Source organism: Drosophila biarmipes, chromosome X, assembly GCF_025231255.1.
Source record: "Drosophila biarmipes strain raj3 chromosome X, RU_DBia_V1.1, whole genome shotgun sequence".
In the NCBI taxonomy this organism is placed as follows: Eukaryota; Metazoa; Arthropoda; class Insecta; order Diptera; family Drosophilidae; genus Drosophila; species Drosophila biarmipes.
Genome location: NC_066611.1, coordinates 7368514 through 7389975, shown reverse-complemented (window position 1 = coordinate 7389975; position 21462 = coordinate 7368514). Strand labels below are relative to the sequence as shown.

At 40.6% G+C, this 21462-nt stretch overlaps 2 protein-coding genes across 3 annotated transcripts in view; one reads left to right on the top strand and one right to left on the bottom strand.

Moving 5' to 3' along the window:
• The window catches only part of LOC108033607 (high affinity cGMP-specific 3',5'-cyclic phosphodiesterase 9A), a 155323-nt gene extending 135487 nt beyond the window's left edge, over positions 1–19836 (top strand). For both annotated transcript variants that reach the window (XM_017108008.3, XM_017108100.3), the window contains 6 exons: positions 3181–3332; positions 3398–3505; positions 15880–16006; positions 16069–16364; positions 17017–17455; positions 18325–19836. In XM_017108008.3, the coding sequence (XP_016963497.1) occupies positions 3181–3332; positions 3398–3505; positions 15880–16006; positions 16069–16364; positions 17017–17455; positions 18325–19533 (2331 nt within the window). In that variant the 3' untranslated portion in view covers positions 19534–19836. The remainder of the gene's footprint in view (positions 1–3180; positions 3333–3397; positions 3506–15879; positions 16007–16068; positions 16365–17016; positions 17456–18324) is intronic.
• On the bottom strand, positions 7829–9940 carry LOC108033753 (neprilysin-3). Its single transcript, XM_017108370.3, has one exon. The coding sequence runs from the start codon at positions 9899–9901 to the stop codon at positions 7946–7948; it is 1956 nt and encodes a 651-aa protein (XP_016963859.1). The 5' UTR covers positions 9902–9940; the 3' UTR covers positions 7829–7945.
• Positions 19837–21462: the final 1626 nt, after the last annotated feature.

Below are 21462 nucleotides of genomic sequence, written 5' to 3'. Positions count from 1 at the left end.
TATACCCACATATTACTTTTAAAGCGAAAAGCGTATATAGTTTTAATACGATTATAATGGCTGTCCCTTCACAAAAAACCATCGATGAATGGTGGGTAATCGAAAAGCGGCGACTAATATTTTCATTCCCACAAGGACTAACAATCTTTTGGCGTTATTGGCTATGCAAAAATTCCTTTTTAAATATAGCACATGAGTCGATTGCAGAATATTTGAATTTCGACCTCCAACCAGGGGATTTCCCCACACCACTCATTCCATTTTTATAGCCTTCCGGCGATCCATATGGGTTGTTGCGTATTTTACAATTCAATGGGGCCGCCCATTTGCATAGGCGGGTCATGTCCATCAGTACAGCAGCGGTGGGGGAAATAGGAGTGCTCTGACTTCTAAATAAGAAAATATTTGTTTACTACAAGAACCTTATTTTCATTAAATTGGTATTTAAATATCTGAAAGGCAACACACCATCAGCTTTGAAATTTTTAATAATAATAATATTTTAATATAATAAAAAAATGTATAATTATTTTCATTACCCAACTTTTTTAAATATTGCTTATTGTCCATTTCAAAATACTACATAATATTTTTTTAGCAACCAATTTAAAAATTTGCTCCTCTTTCCTCATACTTCAAATTCAACAAAACAATTTTATTTTTCAAAAAATATTTGAAAAATGTTTTGCAGGCTAAGGAATTTATTTTGGTTTTATTTCGTTTAAATATCAAATTTTAAAATTATTCACAAATGTCTTAGAGGCTGAGGAGTTATATTTTGAAAACTGATAATTTTTTTAAATTTTATAGTAGTACTATTTATGTCCCTTCAACTGTAGGTACTGGTAAGTGCACATAGTGCGTGTAATTGCCTCCGCTGGTGTGTGTGATTTGGCATGTGTGTGCGTGTGCGAGGACTCGAAAGCCGTTTTGCAGGACATAACAGTCAAGCCGTTAAGCGGCTTTCGTTCAACCTACAAACAGGCGAAACAAAAACTGAGCATTACGGCAGGCGGCAAGAGCGTATATTTAAATTATTGAACGCAAGTCTCCCCGCAAAGGCCCCCCCTTGCCATAGCCCATTTTCCCCCGAGAATTTCCCACCGACTTCCCCGAACGGGGCGTGACCAAACACTTTGACTAATTTCCATTGGCTGCACTTTTCATCTGACGCTGCAGTTGATTTCCTTGGTGTATTTTTGTCCGCTGAAAAGTTTTCCAACAAGCAGAAAATGCACAAACAACTCCCCACCCTTGAGAGTGGGTGGTGTGGGGGTTCGGTATTCGGTATTTGGGCTTCGAGGGGTTAGTTGTCTGCGTCTGTTTGTTGACAATGAATTTAGATAAACTTGCGAAATTCGAAACGCAAATAGCATTTGCATTTGCATAAATTTATAGCGCCCCTCCGCGGCCCCCAGCCCCCAGCCCCCACAGAGACTGTGTTTTCACACCATATCCTCCTCCCCCTCCCCTATAGATATAGATATATATCTAGTATATGCACCTCTCTCTCTCCCTTTCACAATTCCGATTCAGGCGCCCCTTTCACTCGCACTTAATGCCAAAGTAAACGCGATGGCGGCGAAAGTTGTGCAACAACTTTTACGACCAGAGACCCCAAAGTCTCACCTCTTAGGAATCCGCCCTGCCAGAACCACCCCCTTGCAACTTTGGTGCAAAGAGCTGAGTAAAGTTTGCGCTGCTTTTGTACTTCGAAGAGCTTCAATTGAACGCTGTTGAAATTCCTCGAGGGTCTGCACCGCCTAGTCATCTTCATTTGCGGGACAGGCAGCTCTGTTTTCAAGGGATGCGACTAGCAGATACCTAGTAGTGATCAGGGAAAGTTAGTAATTTAATTTGGATATATCTTGGTCTTTAAGACCAACATGCCACCTTAAACTAATTTAAAGAATTCAAAAAGTTTGATAAATGCATACATAACTTTAAAGGAGGGCTCTGTAATCCAGTGATGCGACTAACAGATACTTAGTTCTTTAATTACTTAACTTGCATATATCTTGGTTTCCGAGACCAACATGCCACCTTAAACTAATTTAAAGAATTCAACTAGTATGATAAGTGTATATATAACTTAAAAAGAGGCCTCTGTGATCCAGGGATGCGACTAACAGATACCTTATACTTAAAAATTATATTTAAAACGTTCCAAAAAAATAAAAGTACTATATTAAACTTTGCGTTCCCATGGAATTCATTAACAGAATTATTTATTTATTATAGTATTTATAGCATAATTATTTGCTAAGATATTTATTTAAAATATGGTATACCCCGCACTATAAGTAACAAGTGTTAAAGGTAGAAAAGGTATAAAGTGCATAAAGAGGAAGGGGACTTGAGCTGGGGGAGCTCCTTTGACTGGTAATTGCAAAGGTTTCGCAGCAGACAAATTGAGTTGGGACAAAGAAGGAGAAAAGCGGACGAGTCGCGAAGGAACAAGGTTTATAGACGGCACATCGAATCGAATAGTTTGAAAAATAGCTGAAATTAACCCGGGGGAAATGCAAGGCAGCTTAAAGTCTCAATTGCCCTACCTCAACGGATAAGTTTAAGTGTTTAAATGCGAAGACTAATTGCCCGCATCAAGATAAATGGTTAGACCGATGATGCTCAAGCGCCAGATGAAGCTGTGCATCCTTTCGAGGAATAGAAAAATGGGAAATGTTTGCGGGGATGAATAGTCAAGCCAAAAGGAAAACAAAAAGCAGTTAGTCAGACGGGAGAAGATTAAAGCCATTAAAAAAGAGTGAATACAATGGCTTAAACAGTAGGTATTGTACAACTATTTCATGTCCTTAAAACAAATATAAGATGTCCCTAATATTAAAAGATTAAAATGGAAAAAAATTAAATACTTAAAAGGTTTTTCTAATTTTAGAAATATTTTAGTTATAACTCTCTATGGTTGGTTTGATAAAAAATTTATTTATATGGGATTTTTATTTTTAAATAAATCAGTAAGTTAAATCAACTTAAAATGTGTCTCTTATTTTAGAAATATTTTTTTCAAAGCCTCTGAAATAAAAATTTAAAATACTTATTTTTACTTAAAGAGGAAAAATTATATAAATATATGTATATATTTAAATATTTGAAAATATATTATACATATATCTAAAAAAACAAAAACTAATCCACGAATAAATCTATATTTTACAGATGTATGCCATAACGCGCCAGGCGAATCTGCTGAGCCGCCTGGGCGACCTGGAGTGTCTGATCCTGCTGGTGTCCTGCATCTGCCACGACCTCGACCACCCTGGCTACAACAATATCTACCAGATCAATGCCCGCACCGAGCTGGCCCTCAGGTGGGTAAATCGCTTGGGAAGCCGGGAAAATAATATAAAGCTCTGCACATACAAATCACTTGCAGATACAATGACATCTCACCGCTGGAGAACCACCATTGTTCGATAGCGTTCCGCCTGCTGGAGCATCCCGAGTGCAATATATTCAAGAACTTCAGCCGCGACACCTTCAAGTGAGTTCACCTCGATTTAAGGTCCTATTTGCCGGGGATTTGGCTGGGTGGCGGTGGCGCTGGGTCAATTAATTGCCGAGCATCCACTTTATGCGCGGCACGTACCAAATGGCATTGCATTAAACGCTCGCCCCATTGCCGTGGTAATTAACAGCTACCAGCTGCAGTGCGCTGCATCGCCCACTGCCCACTGTCCACAGCCCGTTGCCACCCCACTTGACCTCCAGAGCCCTGCACCCAGTCCCATCACCCACTCACCATCACCAGCCCATTGTCCTGGCCCAACCTGAAATCCATGCCAAGGCACGACTGCGAAATCCATCGATTTGGTATTTAAAGAGCGAAGAACAGGGGAATTCCGGTGCCCAGGGCAAAGCACGGACCGGGGGATACCTCTCTATGAAGTCTCTAATGGTAAAATAACTAGTGATTCTTAAAAAAAAAGTAAGAGTGGAACGCCTGCCCAGGATAATTTAAAGAACCCCTTCTTAAAGAATCCCTTCTCGCTTTTAAAGAAGCACTTCAGGAACTCGTTCCCAGGAAAAGATCTTAAACATTACATTATCATTTTAGAACTCCTTATATTTAAATGGGCATTCAGAAACACCTTTCCAGCATTGTTTCCTAAGCCTTAGAAAAACATTTCAAGAACCCATTCTTATTTTTAAATAACCACTTCTGAAACACCTTCCCAGGATCATATCTTATATATTAAAGAAGAACATGTCAAGAATCCCTTCTTATTTTAAAATAAGCACTTCTGGAACACCTTGCCAGGATTATATCTTATATATTAAATATATTAAAAAAGAACAATTCAAGAACCCCTTCCTATTTTTAAATAACCACTTCTGAAACACCTTCCCAGGATCATATCTTATATCTTAAAAAAGAATATTTCAAGAACCTCTTCTTATTTTTAAATCAGCACTTTAGGAACGCCTTCCCAGGATCATATATTATATCTTAGAAAAGAACACTTCAAGAACCCCTTCTTCTTTTAGGAAAGCACTTAAGCAACACCTTCCTACTTTAATATCTTAAAACTTAAATAAACATTCTAAAAACACCTTCCCGGGACTATAAAAAAAATCTTAGATAAACACCGACGCCTTCCCATTTCTACATCTTGGATTTGAAATCAAAATAAATCCTAAATAACCCTAATTACTTATAAGTACCCATATACCCCATCACACCAAATCCCTGGGTATTAAAATAAGTATCGCGGAAAAGCAAAAAAGTTGAAACAGAAACAGAGCGCAGTTCGCCACCGAGTTTCCTTGCTGTTGTTGTGCTTTTCATGGTTTTCCCTGGGTTTTTCTGGGCTTCCTGCTTACAATATGCAGTCGGGAATGCAGTGCAATGAAGATTAAGCTGTAATTGGCCCGGACACGACATAATCCCAGTGTTCAGCACGCTTATAACTTTACTTAATTCGAGAAAATTCGCCAATCGAGAGCAATTGAAAAATGCATCGGCCAATGGCGAATGAGCCAACGATTTATTGTGTAATTAAAATAAATCTACGATGGCGTCGCGTGCAGAAAATTCTGATGTGTTTTTAGCATAATAACTAAGTGTTTCTGTATTTTTAAATTTATAAGAATTTCAACTATCAAAAAAACAATATATCAAATAGCTAAATATATATATTTTTGAAAACTCCTTAAGCCTGCAAAAAATTTAGAATATGTATAATTACAATTTTTAATTTATTTTCATCAATTAAATTCCATTTAAAGTCTTCCGAGTTTATCAATCTCGTTTTTTCGCCTGGTTCCTTATCACTGCTGGGCTGATTATATAAAATACCACTTAGCTGTTTTCGATTAACTAATGAAAAACGCTGGGGAAGAGCGTGAAGTTTGCTTTGCGCAGATTATACGTTTATATAATAAAGCTATTTGATGGCTTAGCGAAGCTTTTTCCGCGCTTAACTGACCCCCCGCAACTGGCTTTTCGCATTTTAAGCAGCGCTTACCCGTTTTCCCGTTTTCCCGAACCCACCGCCGCCCCCGCTTTTCTCGGCTCTTCTCGCAATTTCATTTATTCTTGGTACGCTTTTTTCTGCATTCATTGCATGCATTTTATATTGGAAAATATTCCACAAACACTAATTAAGTGGATTAGCCGGCGAAATGCTTTCCTCGACTTTGACTTGCGGATGTGCGTGGATGTGGGCCGAGGAAAATCATGAGGAAAATCGTGAGGAATGGGCGAATGGGAAATGGAAAATAGAAAATGGTAGGAGGCTGGGGCATCTTCACCATCATCATCGTCATCGTCGCGATGACAAGCATCATTATGCACAAGAAACGCAATCAACGGGAAGTCGCGCCCTTGACAACATGGCACATGGCGGAAATTTTCCACCCACCCACTTGCCCGCCCAGCATTTTCCTTTCACAACTTTGTGTGCATAAACTATTGGATACTTTTGGGAGTTTTTGATGGCAAAACTTGTCGGCAAATGCACACAATATGCCAGGCATCATCATCCTCTTCTCTGGGCGGGAAAGGCGGGCTGGTGGAAAATGGGAAAACGCTGGCCCTCGCCAACGCTTCGAAGACAGTTGTCATTGCGATTATTAAGCATGATTATTGCATGCGCATACATTTTGGGCATTGTTCGTGCAATATCCGACTTAATAAGCAAATATGGTTATTTCATTTGACTTGGTAATGACGAGAGTCGTGTGCGAATTAACTGGGAATTGGAATGGAATGAAAACGGTATGCGATATAATCGTTTTTATTATTTGCCAGTTTCAAGCTTCAAATAAATATTTTAATATTAAAAATTATTGTTATTACTATTACTTTTCTTTAAAAAAATAAAAAGCAATTTATAAGTAACTAGCTTGAACATTTCTAAAAGTTTCAAAATATATTTTAAAATAATTCTGTTATCTATGGAATTGCAATTTTCAGTCAAAATGTTAATTTGAGCTTACTTACACCTCATAAATTTAAAACAATCAGCTAATCTTATGAACAGACCTCTAACAAAGGATCAAAATACCAGTTAAACTAAATGTACCATTTAAACTATAATTGGTTTCCTAATTCTAACAATTTATTTAAGGGTTTAATTGAACCCCAAATTTAAATGCTATTTGCTCTGAAATTTTTGAAAATGCAATTATAGTTATTTAATTGACGCCAAATCTCTTATATTTTTATGCGATTTCAAGTGCTTTTCAGCTGGCAAATCCTCGATTGATAGCTCCTATTTTTCGTTAGCTTTATTCATTATTTTCTTTTCTGTTTTTTAAACCTCGCTGTGTTGAAACAGCCATACTTTGATTTTTCCCCATTTTATTGCATATTGTTGGGCAATCTCTCCAATTGCTGGTATATGCAAACATATATGTGTGTATGAAGGGCGTTACAGCCAGGGGCGGTGGGCGTGGCAATAAAAAAGGCTGGATTTCATTTGATTGTGGCCAAACTAGAATTTCACCAAAAAAAAGCGCTACACTTGTTTGGGTTTTCTAGAAAAAAGAGTGAAAGTGTAAAACGCTGGCTGAAAAGTCAATAAGACAATTTTTAAAGATAGAAAAGAAATTAACAGCAGAGAGATAAAAACTAAATAAATTAATTGTATTATTTCAGACTTTCTGTTTATTATTACAAGAATTAATAACTTCAAATAAAGAATTTATAAAAACAATAGCTGATATAATATTTTAAATTGTATTGTTTTTATGTTTATTGCGCATTTAAAATAACTATTAAAACTATAAAGAAACGTAAGGCTAAAAAATTAATATTTGTTTTTTTTTATGTAAAGTTATATAGAAAAATTTTTTGATTCTGGAAAAATAATAATAAATAAATATATAATAAAAAGAGTGCTGATGTCTTATCGATAAAGTAATATTACAATATTTTGTTTAAAGCTTAAAAGAAAATTAATAAATACTAAAATAAGAGCTCCAATGCCTTTAGACTTAAAGTAATATTTAATAAAATTGAAAAAAAGAATTATAAATAATGAAATAGGATTGTATTTCAAATTTTAAACAAGTTATTGAAAGTTAAATTCAATTATTATATTTTATAAAAAACAAATTTTTACTAAAACAAAACGCCTATATGATTATACATACATGCATATTTTTCCAAGTTTTCTATTGTTTTTTTTTTGGTCTACAAACTATTTGTAATTAAAGAAAATTGTTTTTGAATTTTTGCTTAATTTATTCTTTTTTTAATGTTATTCAATAATTTTAAGGTTGTTGACAATAAGAAGGGTACTTAGTGAAATAGAATACTATTTTTAATGAACAGAAACCCAAAAAAGAGGAAAAACGCCCATTTTAAATTTAGAAAATTTTCCAACAGCTTGTTTATTAAATCAGGTTATTGTATAATTTATTAAAGCGCCACCTAGGCTAAATAGTGATGCATAGATACGTGGACAGCTGGATTCCCTCACCAGATGCGGCACTTGTCGGCTGGGTTCATCCGGCTGGTGGCCTTGCACTGGAAGGTGTCCCCAAACTCCGGCAGGTTGCCCAGCACGTTGTTGACCCTCTCGGCGTGGCCGGAGTGCTGGCCCAGGCCGGCCGTCGTCCCGGCCAGACCGCACCAGTTCTGGGCGAAGGCCACGAAGAAGGTCCTCAGGTCCTGGGTGCCATTGCGCCGCCGGTAGGTGTCCAGGGCCAGGCGCAGGCCCTCACTGTCCGCGATATTATCGTTCACCGTCAGCGTGGCATTGCTGTACCGGTCACCCAGATAGCACTGCGCCCTCAGCCCGAATCGGATGATGGCCCGGGCGGGCCATTGGTTGTTGGCCAACTGGCCGCTGGCATCGTAATTTATGCCATCGTAGTCGAAGGCGTGCTGGATTTCGTGCGCGAGGATGTAGCCCAGGCCGGAGGAGAGCTTAGCCCTGGCCTCCGCCTCCTTGCCGCTGCACTGCGGCAGCTGGACCAGGGGCGTGGCCATCAGGCCGAGCGGCAGCTCGATGCGATTCAACTTGAGGCGATAGTAGGCATTCACGGCCAGGGGATCCGAGGGGACGGAGGTCACGGGCTCGCCGAACACCTGCCGGAACTCCAGTCGGGCCTGGTTGAGGGACAACTGCATGAGGTTCTCATCGAAATTGTGGCCCAGGGGGGGCGTGCCCGCCGGAGGACCGCCCATGGCATCCTGCAAACGGGGCGTCAGCAATCGCATGGCCCTCAGTTTATCGCGAGCCAGATTCCGGGTGGCCACATCATCCTCGAACACCTGCGTTTCGTTCAGCAGCAGCTCGAACTGCTGCTTGAGATCCCTGAACAGCAGGGCTATCTGCTGTATACTGGTGTCATAGGCCTCCTGATAGCCCTCGCCCAGCACCAGTTGCATTTGCAGGCGACCCAGAGGTCCTGGCATCAGCTTCCTCAACCTCTCCAGGCACAGATCCTGCTGGCTGCTCAGCTTGTCATCGTCGTGGAGCCGCAACTCAAAGTGGCTGGGCAGCTGGAGCAGCAGCCAGGTGGACAGGGTCAGGGGATCGGTGGTGTTGCGCGCCAGAAATCTCTGCAAGGCCTGCAGATAGTCCAGGTCCACCACTAGCAACAGGCTCTCCGGCTGCCAGTCCACGCCCTGCAGTATGTGCTCAAAGTATCTCTTCAGCTGCAGACCCGGAAATTGCAGCTCCAACTCCCTGAGACTCTGTGGCTTCCTCAGCACCAAGGTCTTGTCCACATCGTTGGCCAGCAGGCCCTGCAGGCTCTTCTCGAACTCCACCAGTTTTTGGGCCAAGCCAGCGGCTCTCCGCACTCGCAGGCCCATTTCCAGGAGCAATAACTTGAGATACCGCTGGTACAGGAACTCGTTCAACTCGTCACCCTGGCCGAGGAAGTCGAAAGTGGGTGGCAGGATGTAGAAGATACGCTGATCGGCGAGCTGCCAGTTCTCCTTGACCAGCAGGCGCCACAGACCCTGAGCCCCATAGGTGCGCAGGGCGGCATTGGCCAGAATCCAGTCGAAGGGTGCACTGGTGTTGGCCAGAACGGGAAAGTTGGCACCACTGCGGGCCAGGGCGTCGGTGTAGGATCTCACAGACTGGCCACTGGACAGGCAGCTTCTGTAGAAGGTGGCCAGCTGCGAGGAGGAGGTGGACTCCGTCTCCGCGTCCTTCTCCAGATGCCGGATCAGCTGCAGCTTCAGGCTGGCCACCCACTTGGAGTGCATGTCGTGGGCACCCAGATTCCGGTGCTGACTGGTGGCATACCAATTTCCGCACACATGCTGGTGGAAGTTCTCGCACGGCTCCTCCTCGGCGTCCATGTCGTTCTCCGAGATCAGCTGGCAGTCCTGGCCTTCGACCGCGGGCGCATGCAGGAAAAGGGCCAGCAGGATGGCTGCCGCCAACCAGGTGATCGGGGAAGGTAGCTCCATCTTCGCGCAGCGACTTTTGTTTACTGAATCCCTCGCTCTCACCTCTCCCAAGTCCAAGTTCTAATCCGCAGCCAAGTCCGGGCTGCTGATAAGCCGCCGATAACCGCGCCTGACATTCAACGTGAATCTGCCGACGCCAGCTCAACGAGGGGAGCTATAAGTGTTGTCCCACCATCCCAAAAAAACCCAGAGATCTAATCTGTGCCAAAACAAAATCCCACGATTGTACAGCTTATTGAGTATATAGAACACTTAAACAGTTTCTAAGGAAATGCTTTCTTCCAAGAAAAAGAGTACAAATTGGGCAAACATGTTAATAATATATAATAGTATAGTTAATTGAATCTTACGAAATATGATTAGTGTCATTTACGTGGCTTGCAAGGGTTTTGATTCCTTGTTTCAATGGGACAACCTTATAATTCATGAAAGACACAAAAAACAAGAAGATAAAAATATATTAAAGATCTTTGGCAAAAATTCCGAACCTCGGGCCTTATATATATATAAAAAAATATTAACTTATGTATGCAAAGGATTTCAAATGTTCTAATATATTTTGTTTCAAAACTTAGATTCCTTCTAATACAACCTATTAAAAAATAAAGTAATATTTTTAAAAACCAATGCAGAATTAACTGTTAATTTTAATTACTTTTAATATATTTTGTTAATACAACCTATAAAAAATTGATTAATATATTTAAAACCCAAATCAAAAGTTAATTTTTTTGTAAATAAAAATAATTATTAATTTAAATGACATTCAGTAAAATGTAGAATATCGAGCTTTAACGATTTCTAGAGTCTTCGTCTTCTAGCAAATGATAGGATGATGAAATTCAAACAATCTGTAAGTCATTACACTTAGATGGAATTCCACAGGTTCTTTCTCTCAGATTCATCGATTTAAATCGCTCATTAACGATTGATTATAGAATGAAAATCTGAGGCGTGCACAGAGCAAACTTTAATTTCCACTCAATGGAATCGAAAAACGTGTGTAGTAAATGAGCCCGTCACGAGGCCAAATCATTAAGATGAAACCGGAGATAAGGCGTCCCCCGATTTACCCCCGACTTTTACCCCGATTCTCGAAAGTCACTGGGCTTAGCGTTTACCGTTAAATCAGAGCCCACGCGTAATCAATTAATCATCTTCCCCCGGCCACCCAGCCACCCAGCCATCCGAACCCCCTTCTCCCCAATCGCGTTCACTCACTTTGCCATGCAAAACCAAATTAGCCGGCCACCTTCAATGATTCGCCCTTCTCACAAAGACAAGCTGGGGTACACTGGGAGAAAAACTACATGAAATCCTAAAAATCTCAATAATATGTTGTACCTAATAAAATATGTACTCTAATATATTCAAAGGGTCAATATTGTGTTGGCACATAATCAACTTTTCTCAGAGTAAATTATTCTTGATACATTTTCAAGGTTACCATTTTCAAGAATTAATGAAAAATTTAATTCAAATGAGGTAGCTAAGCAACTAATTCAGTTTTTAAATTAATACAACTCAATATTTTATAAAAACTCGCAACTTTTTTATGCTAGAACAATCTAACCATACCAAAAATGGTATTTTCCTAGAATATTTTCTTCTCAAATTTGTAAAGTAAACACTCTCCGTGTAGAGGGGACAAATTCAGCTTTTTGTTTCGACTCTGAGCAAAGCTCGGGATTTTAATAATGTTGAGAGTCAAGTTTACACTGCCTGAGAAGGAGATAAAATGGCACGGAAAAGACTGAAAGGGAAGAGGAAATAAAAGGAAAGAGAAGGAGAAGGAGAAAGGGAGAACGGAAGATTAGCTACTCGATTGATTACAGTTCGATTGTAACTGTGTGAAATTAAAGAATTTAAACAAACTAAGCAAAGTAGGGGGAATTTATTTTCACTAAGAGGATTAACATTTTTTCTTACACTTGTAATTACAACTAAGCATTATTTTTTACTAATTTGATTTCAGTTAATTGTTTAATTTGAGAACACAAATAGCTCAAATTCTTTAGTAAGCTTATGTTTTGGGAGATGTGATGTAAATATAATTAAAAAACTTTTAGATATTGTTTAATCAAATGCCTGTACTTCAAAATCATCATTTGATAGTTTGATCTAGTAATAGGTTTACAGATACTTTGTAGAGTATTCCCTCCACCTTTCACTCAAATCCGGGTGAGAAAGCGAGCTCCCGCATTGACTCCTTTTTCCTTTGAGGCAGTCTTTAGTTAGTTGCTATTTGGCCAGTCTCAAAATCCCATTGCAATTAGGGGATAACATGCATTTAGAAATTGCAAAGGGACGAGAGTGGAAAATGGGTTTTTGCATTTCGTTTGCGACTTTCCTTTTCGCCTAATTGAGATTTCCCCATTTGTTTATGGCCGTTGAGTAAGTAAACTATCAGCACACGGAGTGTGTTTGCCCAGGGATCAAGTTCTGACCGCCCATCGCCGGTTTGTGGCATCGAATCAAAAAATAAAAATTCAATTAAAATTCAACAAACAAACTGATGAAGGATGTGCGAAGCCAAAATGTGGGCGAAGTTTACAGGGGGCGGGGCGGAAAACTTAAGACCAGCTGCTTCACTCGAACCAAAAATAAATCATGAAAGAGAGGGCAGGCGGCGGAGGCAAAGAGTAGATAGTGCACTGAAAAAAATCAGAATGAATTGCACATTTTTTTACTCACAAAATTATTGTCAGTTTTTTGTATTATTTCTCAAACGAAGAAGATTTATTGGAATGGGTATTGCTAAATAATAATACTTGCACATAATTTATTTATTAAAAAATAAATTGAAAACTATTGAAACATAGCTCTATAAATTACAAAATATATGTAATTTATTTAATTTTAAAAGAATTGTTTAGTTATTGAAATTATATTTATAATAATTTTTAATTTCCAGCAGAAAAATATATATAATTATTATGTAGCTCAAAAAACTGTTAAATATAAGTATTTTGTTAAATCATACAAAAAATCGTTACTAAAATATTTCAAGGACTTTAAAATACATTTATAAAAATACTTAACTACCGGAATATAAATTATTATTTTTTAAAGGCCTTATGTGTATGTTTAATCAATTTAACCTTGTAAAAATGTTAATAAATATATTTTAAAGTCCTTATTTTCTTCTAACGATTTAATAATATAAATAAATAAATTTAAATATTTTTTAAAGACTTAGAAGGTGTAATCAAAGTATAATATGTTTAATCGATTTACCTGTAAATATTTTCAACTAATTAATTTAATTACTGTCTCATGTGACGTCTACCTAAATATTCAGATTGTAAACTTTTTCCCAGTGCATAGTGTGCGAGAAGAAGAAGGATCTGCTGGCGGCAGATTCGGCACTCGACGCTTTGCAAATTAGTTTCGAGTTGAGTTTTGGCTGCCGCTCGGCGCATTTCATGCAATTATTTAGTCATAATTAGCGCATAATAGTTGCCGTTTTTCGTCGGCCCAAAACTTTGCTCATCTGGCAGTCCTCGCGCCACTCTCCACTTGCCACTTGCCATTTTCCATTTTCCGTTTCACAATTTCACAATTCATCATCATCATGGCGGCCGAAAGGAAGGAGTGGCCGCCCCTGTGGCAGGATAATGCTGGCACTGGATAATCACTGCAGTTGCCACATTAATTGGAGTGAAATTCGGCTAACGGTAGCTGTCTGTTTTGCTAAACTCAAGCCCAAATCCTTGCCGCAATCATAAATCCTTTGCCGTCCCAAATCAATTTCCTCCTAGTTCGCAGCTCTGGAGTGCTTGAAAATTCCAGGTATTTTCATTGTTATTAATTAAATCCCGATTTAAGTGGGCACACACACATACTGTATGCGTCAGATATTAATTAAGTGAAAGGCATTACAGGATGCAGTGCGTTCCGAGGTTATATCAAGTTGCATAATGATGATTATGAAAATGGTAATGGTGAAGATGGGTGTTGGCTGAGGAAAATTCAAGGTATTTTGTTGCCACAAGGGCAGCAGCCAGGTGTCTCGTACATCTATTAAGTTAACTGATGGTTTGAAATTAAGGAAATCATAACATTCCCTTATTCATTTACATTAACGGAACGGCAGAGAAACTTTGAAATCACTTATGAAACGGCAGAAAAGTATGCAGTAAAAAATATTTTAATATTTAGGAATAAATATGAGAACCCTTAGGAGTTTCTAATATACTATTGCATACTTTCAGGCACTTTTATAAGTGATTTTAAATTTTTGTTAATTTAAGGGATAAATAGAATAAAAGCATTATTTACTCTTACTCTTTTATCTAATTTTGCACACTTTTTAGTACTTCTATAAGTGATTTAAATTCACTATTGCATACTTTTGGCACCTTTAGTCGTTTTAAATCTCTAATAATTTATGTTATTTGTTAATCCCAATTCTTGTTTTTACGGACAAACCAGGGCGTTATAAATAGTTAATGGGCAACTCGACCATGGAGTGCTTGAGCAATCTGGAAAATTCGTGACCTAACTTAAGCGGAGACAACATAATTGCCACAAAACCATATATTTTTGATCATTTCCTGCTAACTGGGTAACCTATATTTTTTAGCGAAGGCCTTGCCATTACCAGTGTCTATTTTTCCATTTTTGAGAATGAGAAAGACCACCTGAAGCCGTCAAAATGTCAGGAATTGTTTAGTTATTGATGGAGATCCAATTTTCCCATACAACTTTCAGGCGAATTCCCCTCCGCCTCAAAATGTTGCATTAATCCGCTTGATGTCGCCTCCAATGGGGAAATAATAATAAAAATAAATATATATATATAGTGTATATAAAGTCGTGACAGACGGTGGCGTCGGGTGAAATGCGTTGCTCTATTTGCAGTTTAAATGAAGGCAGGTGGCAGGCAGCGTTGAATTTTCCACCTGGAGTTTGGAGTTTCCACGTCAATGCAGCTTGACATGAAAAATTCAATTTCCAGCGCGCTCTTCCTCTCGCCTCGCTTTTCTCTTTCGCTGCACCCGACACTCCGGTGTCTTCTTGGGTGCCTCGATTTCAAATAAAACGAAATGCAATTTGATATTTTACGCGCTGCATTTGTCAGTCTCCCGGCCTGTTTTTCCGGTGAAAAACAGAAAAGCACTTCATTGGCCTTGTTTTCCCCGTAAACACTTTCCGGCGCCCACACGAGAGCCGCGTTTTTGGCCAGGGAAAGCGCAATCTCGACTCCGGCTGAAGAGTTCCAGCCCGCCCGCGGGCAAACCAATTTTCAGCGAAAACAAAAGGGCAGAACTTTTGAAATTGTTACAACTTGATTCCCGGGGAGAAATGCTCCAAATTAAGATGCACTCTAAGGAAGTGAGTTTGCATTATTCGTTGAATTCTTGGCAATTTCAAAATACGTTTTAAGCGCCTTCTACACAATTTCATTTGAAAGAAACAATGAATAATGCCGAATTTCTGGGAGAAATGGTTACTTAGTTTTTATAGAAATGGTTTGAAAACACAATAACAATTAGAAAATTCGATATTTTTAATTAGTAAGAATTATTTTGCCTCAGTTTGGCTCGATTTCCTAATGTCTTGTTAAGGTTCTGGTTTGTTATCCGTCAGAAAATGTTAACATGAAGTTAAATTGGTTTTAATGAGAGATTATTTAAAGTCTGACTGACTTATCTTACAGAAAAAGAATAAGAATTATTTAGTAAGAATTATTTTGCTTCAGTTTAGCTCGCTTTCTCAATGTCTTGTTAAGGTTCTGGTTTGTTATCCGACAGAAAAAGTTAACATGAAGTTGAATTGGTTTTATTGTGAGATTATTTAAAGTCTGACTGACTTATCTTACAGAAAAATGTAGAAACCTAATTTTAATGGAAAAAAACTAACTCCATGATAAAGGTTAACCTGACATTGAGAAATCGATTTTTGTTTTACCCTTTTTGCTAACCCCAAAAAACCTTAATCATTAATTTGTGTTTTTTATTCATATTCATTTATAGCAACATACGCGAGGGCATCATCCGGTGCATCTTGGCCACGGACATGGCCCGTCACAATGAGATCCTCACCCAGTTTATGGAGATAACGCCCGTTTTCGACTACAGCAACCGTGCGCACATCAATCTGGTAAGACCGAAGGACCTTCTGCCCAAGCAGCATGATTAATCCGCTGCGAATTCGTCCTGCAGCTCTGCATGATCCTGATCAAGGTGGCGGACATCTCGAACGAGGCGCGACCCATGGACGTGGCCGAGCCCTGGCTGGACCGCCTGCTGCAGGAGTTCTTCGCCCAGAGTGCCGCCGAGAAGTCCGAGGGCTTGCCGGTGACGCCCTTCATGGACCCGGACAAGGTCAGCAAGCCGGGCTCGCAGGTCCGCTTCATCGGCCTCGTCCTCCTGCCCCTCTTCGAGGCGCTCGGCGAACTGGTGCCGGAGCTCACCGACCTCATCATCATACCCGTGCGCATCGCCCTGGAGTACTACAGGTACGCTATCCTTTTATATCTTTGAAAACAGAAAGAATTTCCTTCCATTTTACCAGTGATTTAATTTAAAAGAACTTAAGAAATCGTATAGTAATACATTTCTGAATGTTTTCAATATTTGTATTTCCTAATGACCAGTTTCTGGAGTGCCGGTTAAACTTTTAAACAAACAAAGTCTCTGTTAAGGAAAGTGGTGTTAAAATTGTCAATGTAATTGCTAGATCTTATAGGAACTCAAGCTACCTTCTAGGCATTTGGCTAATCATTAAAATAAGAACTGAGCAAACTGACACTTTAACCGTCACTTAAAAAAAACAATCAAGCTATTTTATCTGAAAAAATAATACCCTTTTGAAGCCGCCCAGAATTGTATATCGTTTATCCAGTGATGTATTAAATTTCTTGTGTATCCCACTTTAAAATTTTTTTTATTAATATCAAGTTTACTCCTTCATGTTTAGGATTTTTTTTGTTAAGACTATGAATTAGTAAAAAACACAGTATTTTTTGTATAAAAGGATTTTTATTGTTAAGCCAACGAAATAGTACGAAATGTAGTATTTTTTATTACAACTTTTATAAAAATTCCTCAAATGTAGTATGGGTTTTTTTGATTCCTATGGAGTAATTCATTTTCCTCTCCGTCTTTCAGGCGCCTAAACGATGCCCAGACAAAAACGCGCAAATCGGTGGCGGACAGCAACACGTCGGCGACCTCGGACAGCAACAGCGGCACCATCGACTCCAATGCGGCGATGGTGAGCACCCCGGGCGCGGCCAGCGATAAGCTGAGCCTGGACAAGGCCCAGGGCAACTCGCAGGGCTCCGGCGGCGGAGGAGGAGGCGGTGGCGGCGGAGCAGGCGGCACCGGATCCGGCGGCGGTGGTGGTGGCAATAATGCCGCCGGAAGCGTCTCGCCACAAATGCCCCGTTCCGGTTCCGGGATCAGTGTGAAGTCGCGTCGCAGCATTCCCTCGCAGAAGTCCGCCTCGAGGACGTCCGTGGATGAGCCCGGCGGCATGGCGGCGGAGCTGCACGATCTGCCGGAGGGCAGCGAGAGCGGCGACTCGGAAACGGCCACCGAAGTGGATGTAAGTGGGAGCACCATTTGCATTTTTGTATATTCAGGGAGAAATTTATTCAGATAGACTTTTTTGCTATGTATAATATTAAATATTTTTTAAATATTTTTAATATTCTTAAAGTACAACTCCCTTTTTAAAATTATATATTTAAATTGCTAAATACATGCTTAAATAGCTAATTTATATTTATATATAAATATATAGTTAACAACTTTTGTACTTTGTGGGGTAAAATAACGCCCATGTTTATATATTTAATATTTGCAAAAACATTTTATAAAAAAAAATCGAGTTTTCTATAGTTTTTTTTTTAAATTTCTATATTTTGTATTTATTTTTATTTTTTAGAAGTTTCAATACCGTCTTTAGGGAATGAAATGAGCTTTATTTTAAGGCACTATTTTGTTGAATTAATATTGTGTTCCATTTTTCTCCAAGTTTAATTTGTTATTATTATTATTTTATATATTTTATTTATTTTTTGGAATGTTCAACATGGCCTTCATCTAAATTAGGAAATGGAATTAATTTGTTTAAGGCACAATTTTTTTTATTATTATTCTTGTAGTCCATTTTTCTCAAATTGAATTTTTGTATATATATTTTTTTTATTTATAATATTATTTATTATTTTTAACTTTAATATGACCTTTGTTTAATTAGAGAATACAATGACTTTTATTTTAAAAGTACTATTTTACTCAATTGTATTCCATATTTGTAGTCTTTACTACACTCTATAAGTAGATATTTATTAAAAGTTCATTACTTACGCACTTTGTATACTGTGCGTGGCGGCGGAGCCCGGCAGAAACTATAGAAAACAGTCTGATTTTATCCTAATTTTCTGTTGGTTTTTTCTTCTTTCCCACCAGGTGGCCGAGAAGACGTCCAAGTTCAAGGTGGACACGGAGGGCAGCAGCAACCGGAGCAAGTCCTCGCACTCGACCTCCCGCAAGTCGTCGCGCGAGAAGCGCCCCTCGATGATCGGCGAGCTGTGCAGCAGCGGCGGCGGCCAGCGGATCCGGAACTCGTACGGCAACATCCATGGCTACCACAGCAATCGCTGTCACTTCGGCAACAACCGGGCGGTCAGCCTGGATCAGTACAGCAGTGCCGGGAACAACCGCCGCCTGTCGGACGGACTGCCGCAGGTGATCTCGGACAGCAATGTTTTCTACGGCCGGCACAACCGAAGCAGCATGGAAAGCAGCGGCGCTGGCGGTGCAGTGGTTGCGGCTCCGCAGGACACCAATGCCAATACCAATCATCCGGGCGGATGTCAGCTCAAGGAGCTGCTGGCCAGGACCGAGGCAGACTCAGAGGGCGAGGGCCAGGAGAAGAAGCCGCTGGCCGCCATTCCGTCGGTGCCGTTGGTCACCTCATCGAATGGCAATATATCGCCGCCCCTGGTGGTCACCGAGCAGATCCTGCCCAGCAATGGCAGTACACGGAGCAGTGCCAGTGGCTCTGGAGTGCCTGGCGGCTCGGCCGGCGGCGGCGGTGGTGGCGGCAGTGGCGCAGGACCCTCCACCGGTGGCGGCAGCTCCTGGAAATCGAGACTGCGCCAGTTCTCCGATTACTTTAGCTTCAGCTTCGATAAGAGCAACAAGCGCTTTGGCAGCACACGGAGCAGCCCGTGTCCCGGCTCCAATTCCAGTTCGGGCAGGGCCAACAATAATGCCAATGGCCTGGGTGAAAATCAGGATGGGTCCGGAGGAGGAGGAGCAGCTACAAAGCCGGGCATGTGCTGCACCATCGGCCAGGGCAAGGGTGAGATTGGAGGAACCGCAGGCGGCGGAGGCGGAGGAACCCTGACCACTGGTAATGATGCCCATCAGCGGCATCGCGCCTACAGCCTGGATGTGCCCGGCATGATGCGATACTCCTCCAACGACAGCAGTCGCCATCCCAGCAGCAATACGCTGCAGAGTGCGGGAGCAGGAGGAGGAGGAGGAGGAGGCACTGGCACCGCAGGATTAGCTGGCGGATTAGAGGTCACCGCCCAGCGAGTGCCGCCCAGCTTGAGTGTGGAGCTCGGCCTGGCCAGCGGATCGTCGTCAGAGGCGGGCCCAAAGATTTGACAACAGGGGAGCACCAGGGAGGATGCAGCAGCAGCAGTAGTGGCCAAGGGCAGCTATGGGGACGTCGAGGAGGAGGAGCCGGAGGAGGAGGATGACGATGTGGGCGACGAGGAGCATCGTCAGCTGCACCACCATCAGCAGCAGCAGCAACAGCCAGACGCCTCCTCCAGCTGCGAGGTGTCCTCCATGTCGATGACCGTGTGGTCGGCCATTGGCCAGCGCTTGAACGCCCTCGTCTGTCATTGCTGCGAGCGCAAATTACCAGAACCGGAAAATGTCTAAATGGGTGGGGCTGGATGGTATTTCTAGGGGGAGGGGTTTGCTATGAAGGACCCGCGCCCCCATCTCCTTTAGCAGCTGGCTCTCACAGACTTTTTCTTTGCCTTTTCCTGGTAGCCTACATTTAAGCCTAGCTCTTAACCATCTACTTTAAGTTTCCACAGATTTTACTCTCTTGTTTTTTTCTTTTTTTTTATTACTTGATATATGTCTCTTGTTTACCTTTTAAGTATTTTTATTTATGTACACGCGCATACACACACAAATATATACATATTATTATTATTGATTGCATTTATGTTTGTGGTCCAAAAATAAGTGGCAAGCAAGTGGATATTTGGTTATTTGTTCTGCCGATGCAATCAAATCTTGTTTAATTATTTATGTGAAAATTGCATGGCCGCATTCAGGACTAGAGTGTGTACAAAAGTATTTAAGTGATGTCTTATCTACATTTGGCTAGAAAAGGAATATTTAAAAATGAAGAAATTTAGGGAACTAACGCAAGAAATAACTACATATTGTGTACAAATATTCAATTCAAATTCATTTTTTTTATATTTCAAAGGGATCTTAGTAGATCCCTTTAAAAACCACTTTTATATATGGCGCCCAAACAGTGACTGCATATGATGTAGTACGTTATTTGCGGCAAGAGTATTTTCAGTAATACATAGTCTATGTACAACATTTTTAGAGTGAAATTTAACTTTTAAAGTTTTGATATTCATTTTCAAAGAGTTCTTAGGAATTTCTCGGTACAATTTCCCAAACAGGGAATTCCGATAATGTCCCATTTAAAGTAAAAGTAATATACGGACAATATACTTCTGTGGTCAAAAATTAGGGCAAATTTCATGGTAAAATTACAAATCTTTATTTATTCTTATAAATAATATTTATTCCTTTAAAAGAAACGCTTTTCCAAATCCTCGGAACATGCCAAATAGTCCCTTTCCCTGCCCACAAAAGTATACTACATTTTCAGAGGGAAATGCCTCTCTAAAAACTTTTAAAACCCATTGGACTCACGCTTATGCGCTTCATAAATAATACAACTATTTTTCAAATAGATTTTTCTGCATTACTGGTAAAATGTATGAATTTCAGAGCCCTAAGCATTCAGTTGTTTCATAGAAAAATCAGTTTTGCGAAGGTCTTTGCCCGAGGAATGCCCAGCGTTCCTCGATTTCCTGCACAGCTGACCGGGCCGGAACCCAATGCGATTTCAATGCCAGAGTCCAGGGTACAGGCACCACGAAAAACGTTAGCCTTCGGTTTGCCTCTCATGCGAAATTCACGTCTAATTACGCAAAACAAATTTCGCCAACTGCCATGTATGCATATATGCAACAGGCTGGGTGGCTGGCTGGCTGGGTGGCTTTTTCGATGTAGTTTCGGTCCCAGTCGCCTAATTCCATTTGCTTGAAGCTCGTCGTTGGCAGTGCCAGTTTTTGGGCCATTTTCCTTTTTACCCATCCACCGCCCACCATTTTTTGGTTTGTTGGTTGCGAATTTTGCGCGTGGGCGAGGAAAGTCGCTGCGGCGGGATGCCCGCGAGGAGTAACCATGTTGCATGGGGGCCACTCAATTGGATTTTGCCGCCGCAGCTGTTGATGTGTTGCTAATGATGACACTGGTGGCAGTGCT

What these genes read in the sequence shown, in the direction of transcription:
- LOC108033753 (XM_017108370.3), bottom strand. Translation starts at nt 9,901, where the DNA reads ATGGAGCTACCTTCCCCGATCACCTGGTTGGCGGCAGCCATCCTGCTG.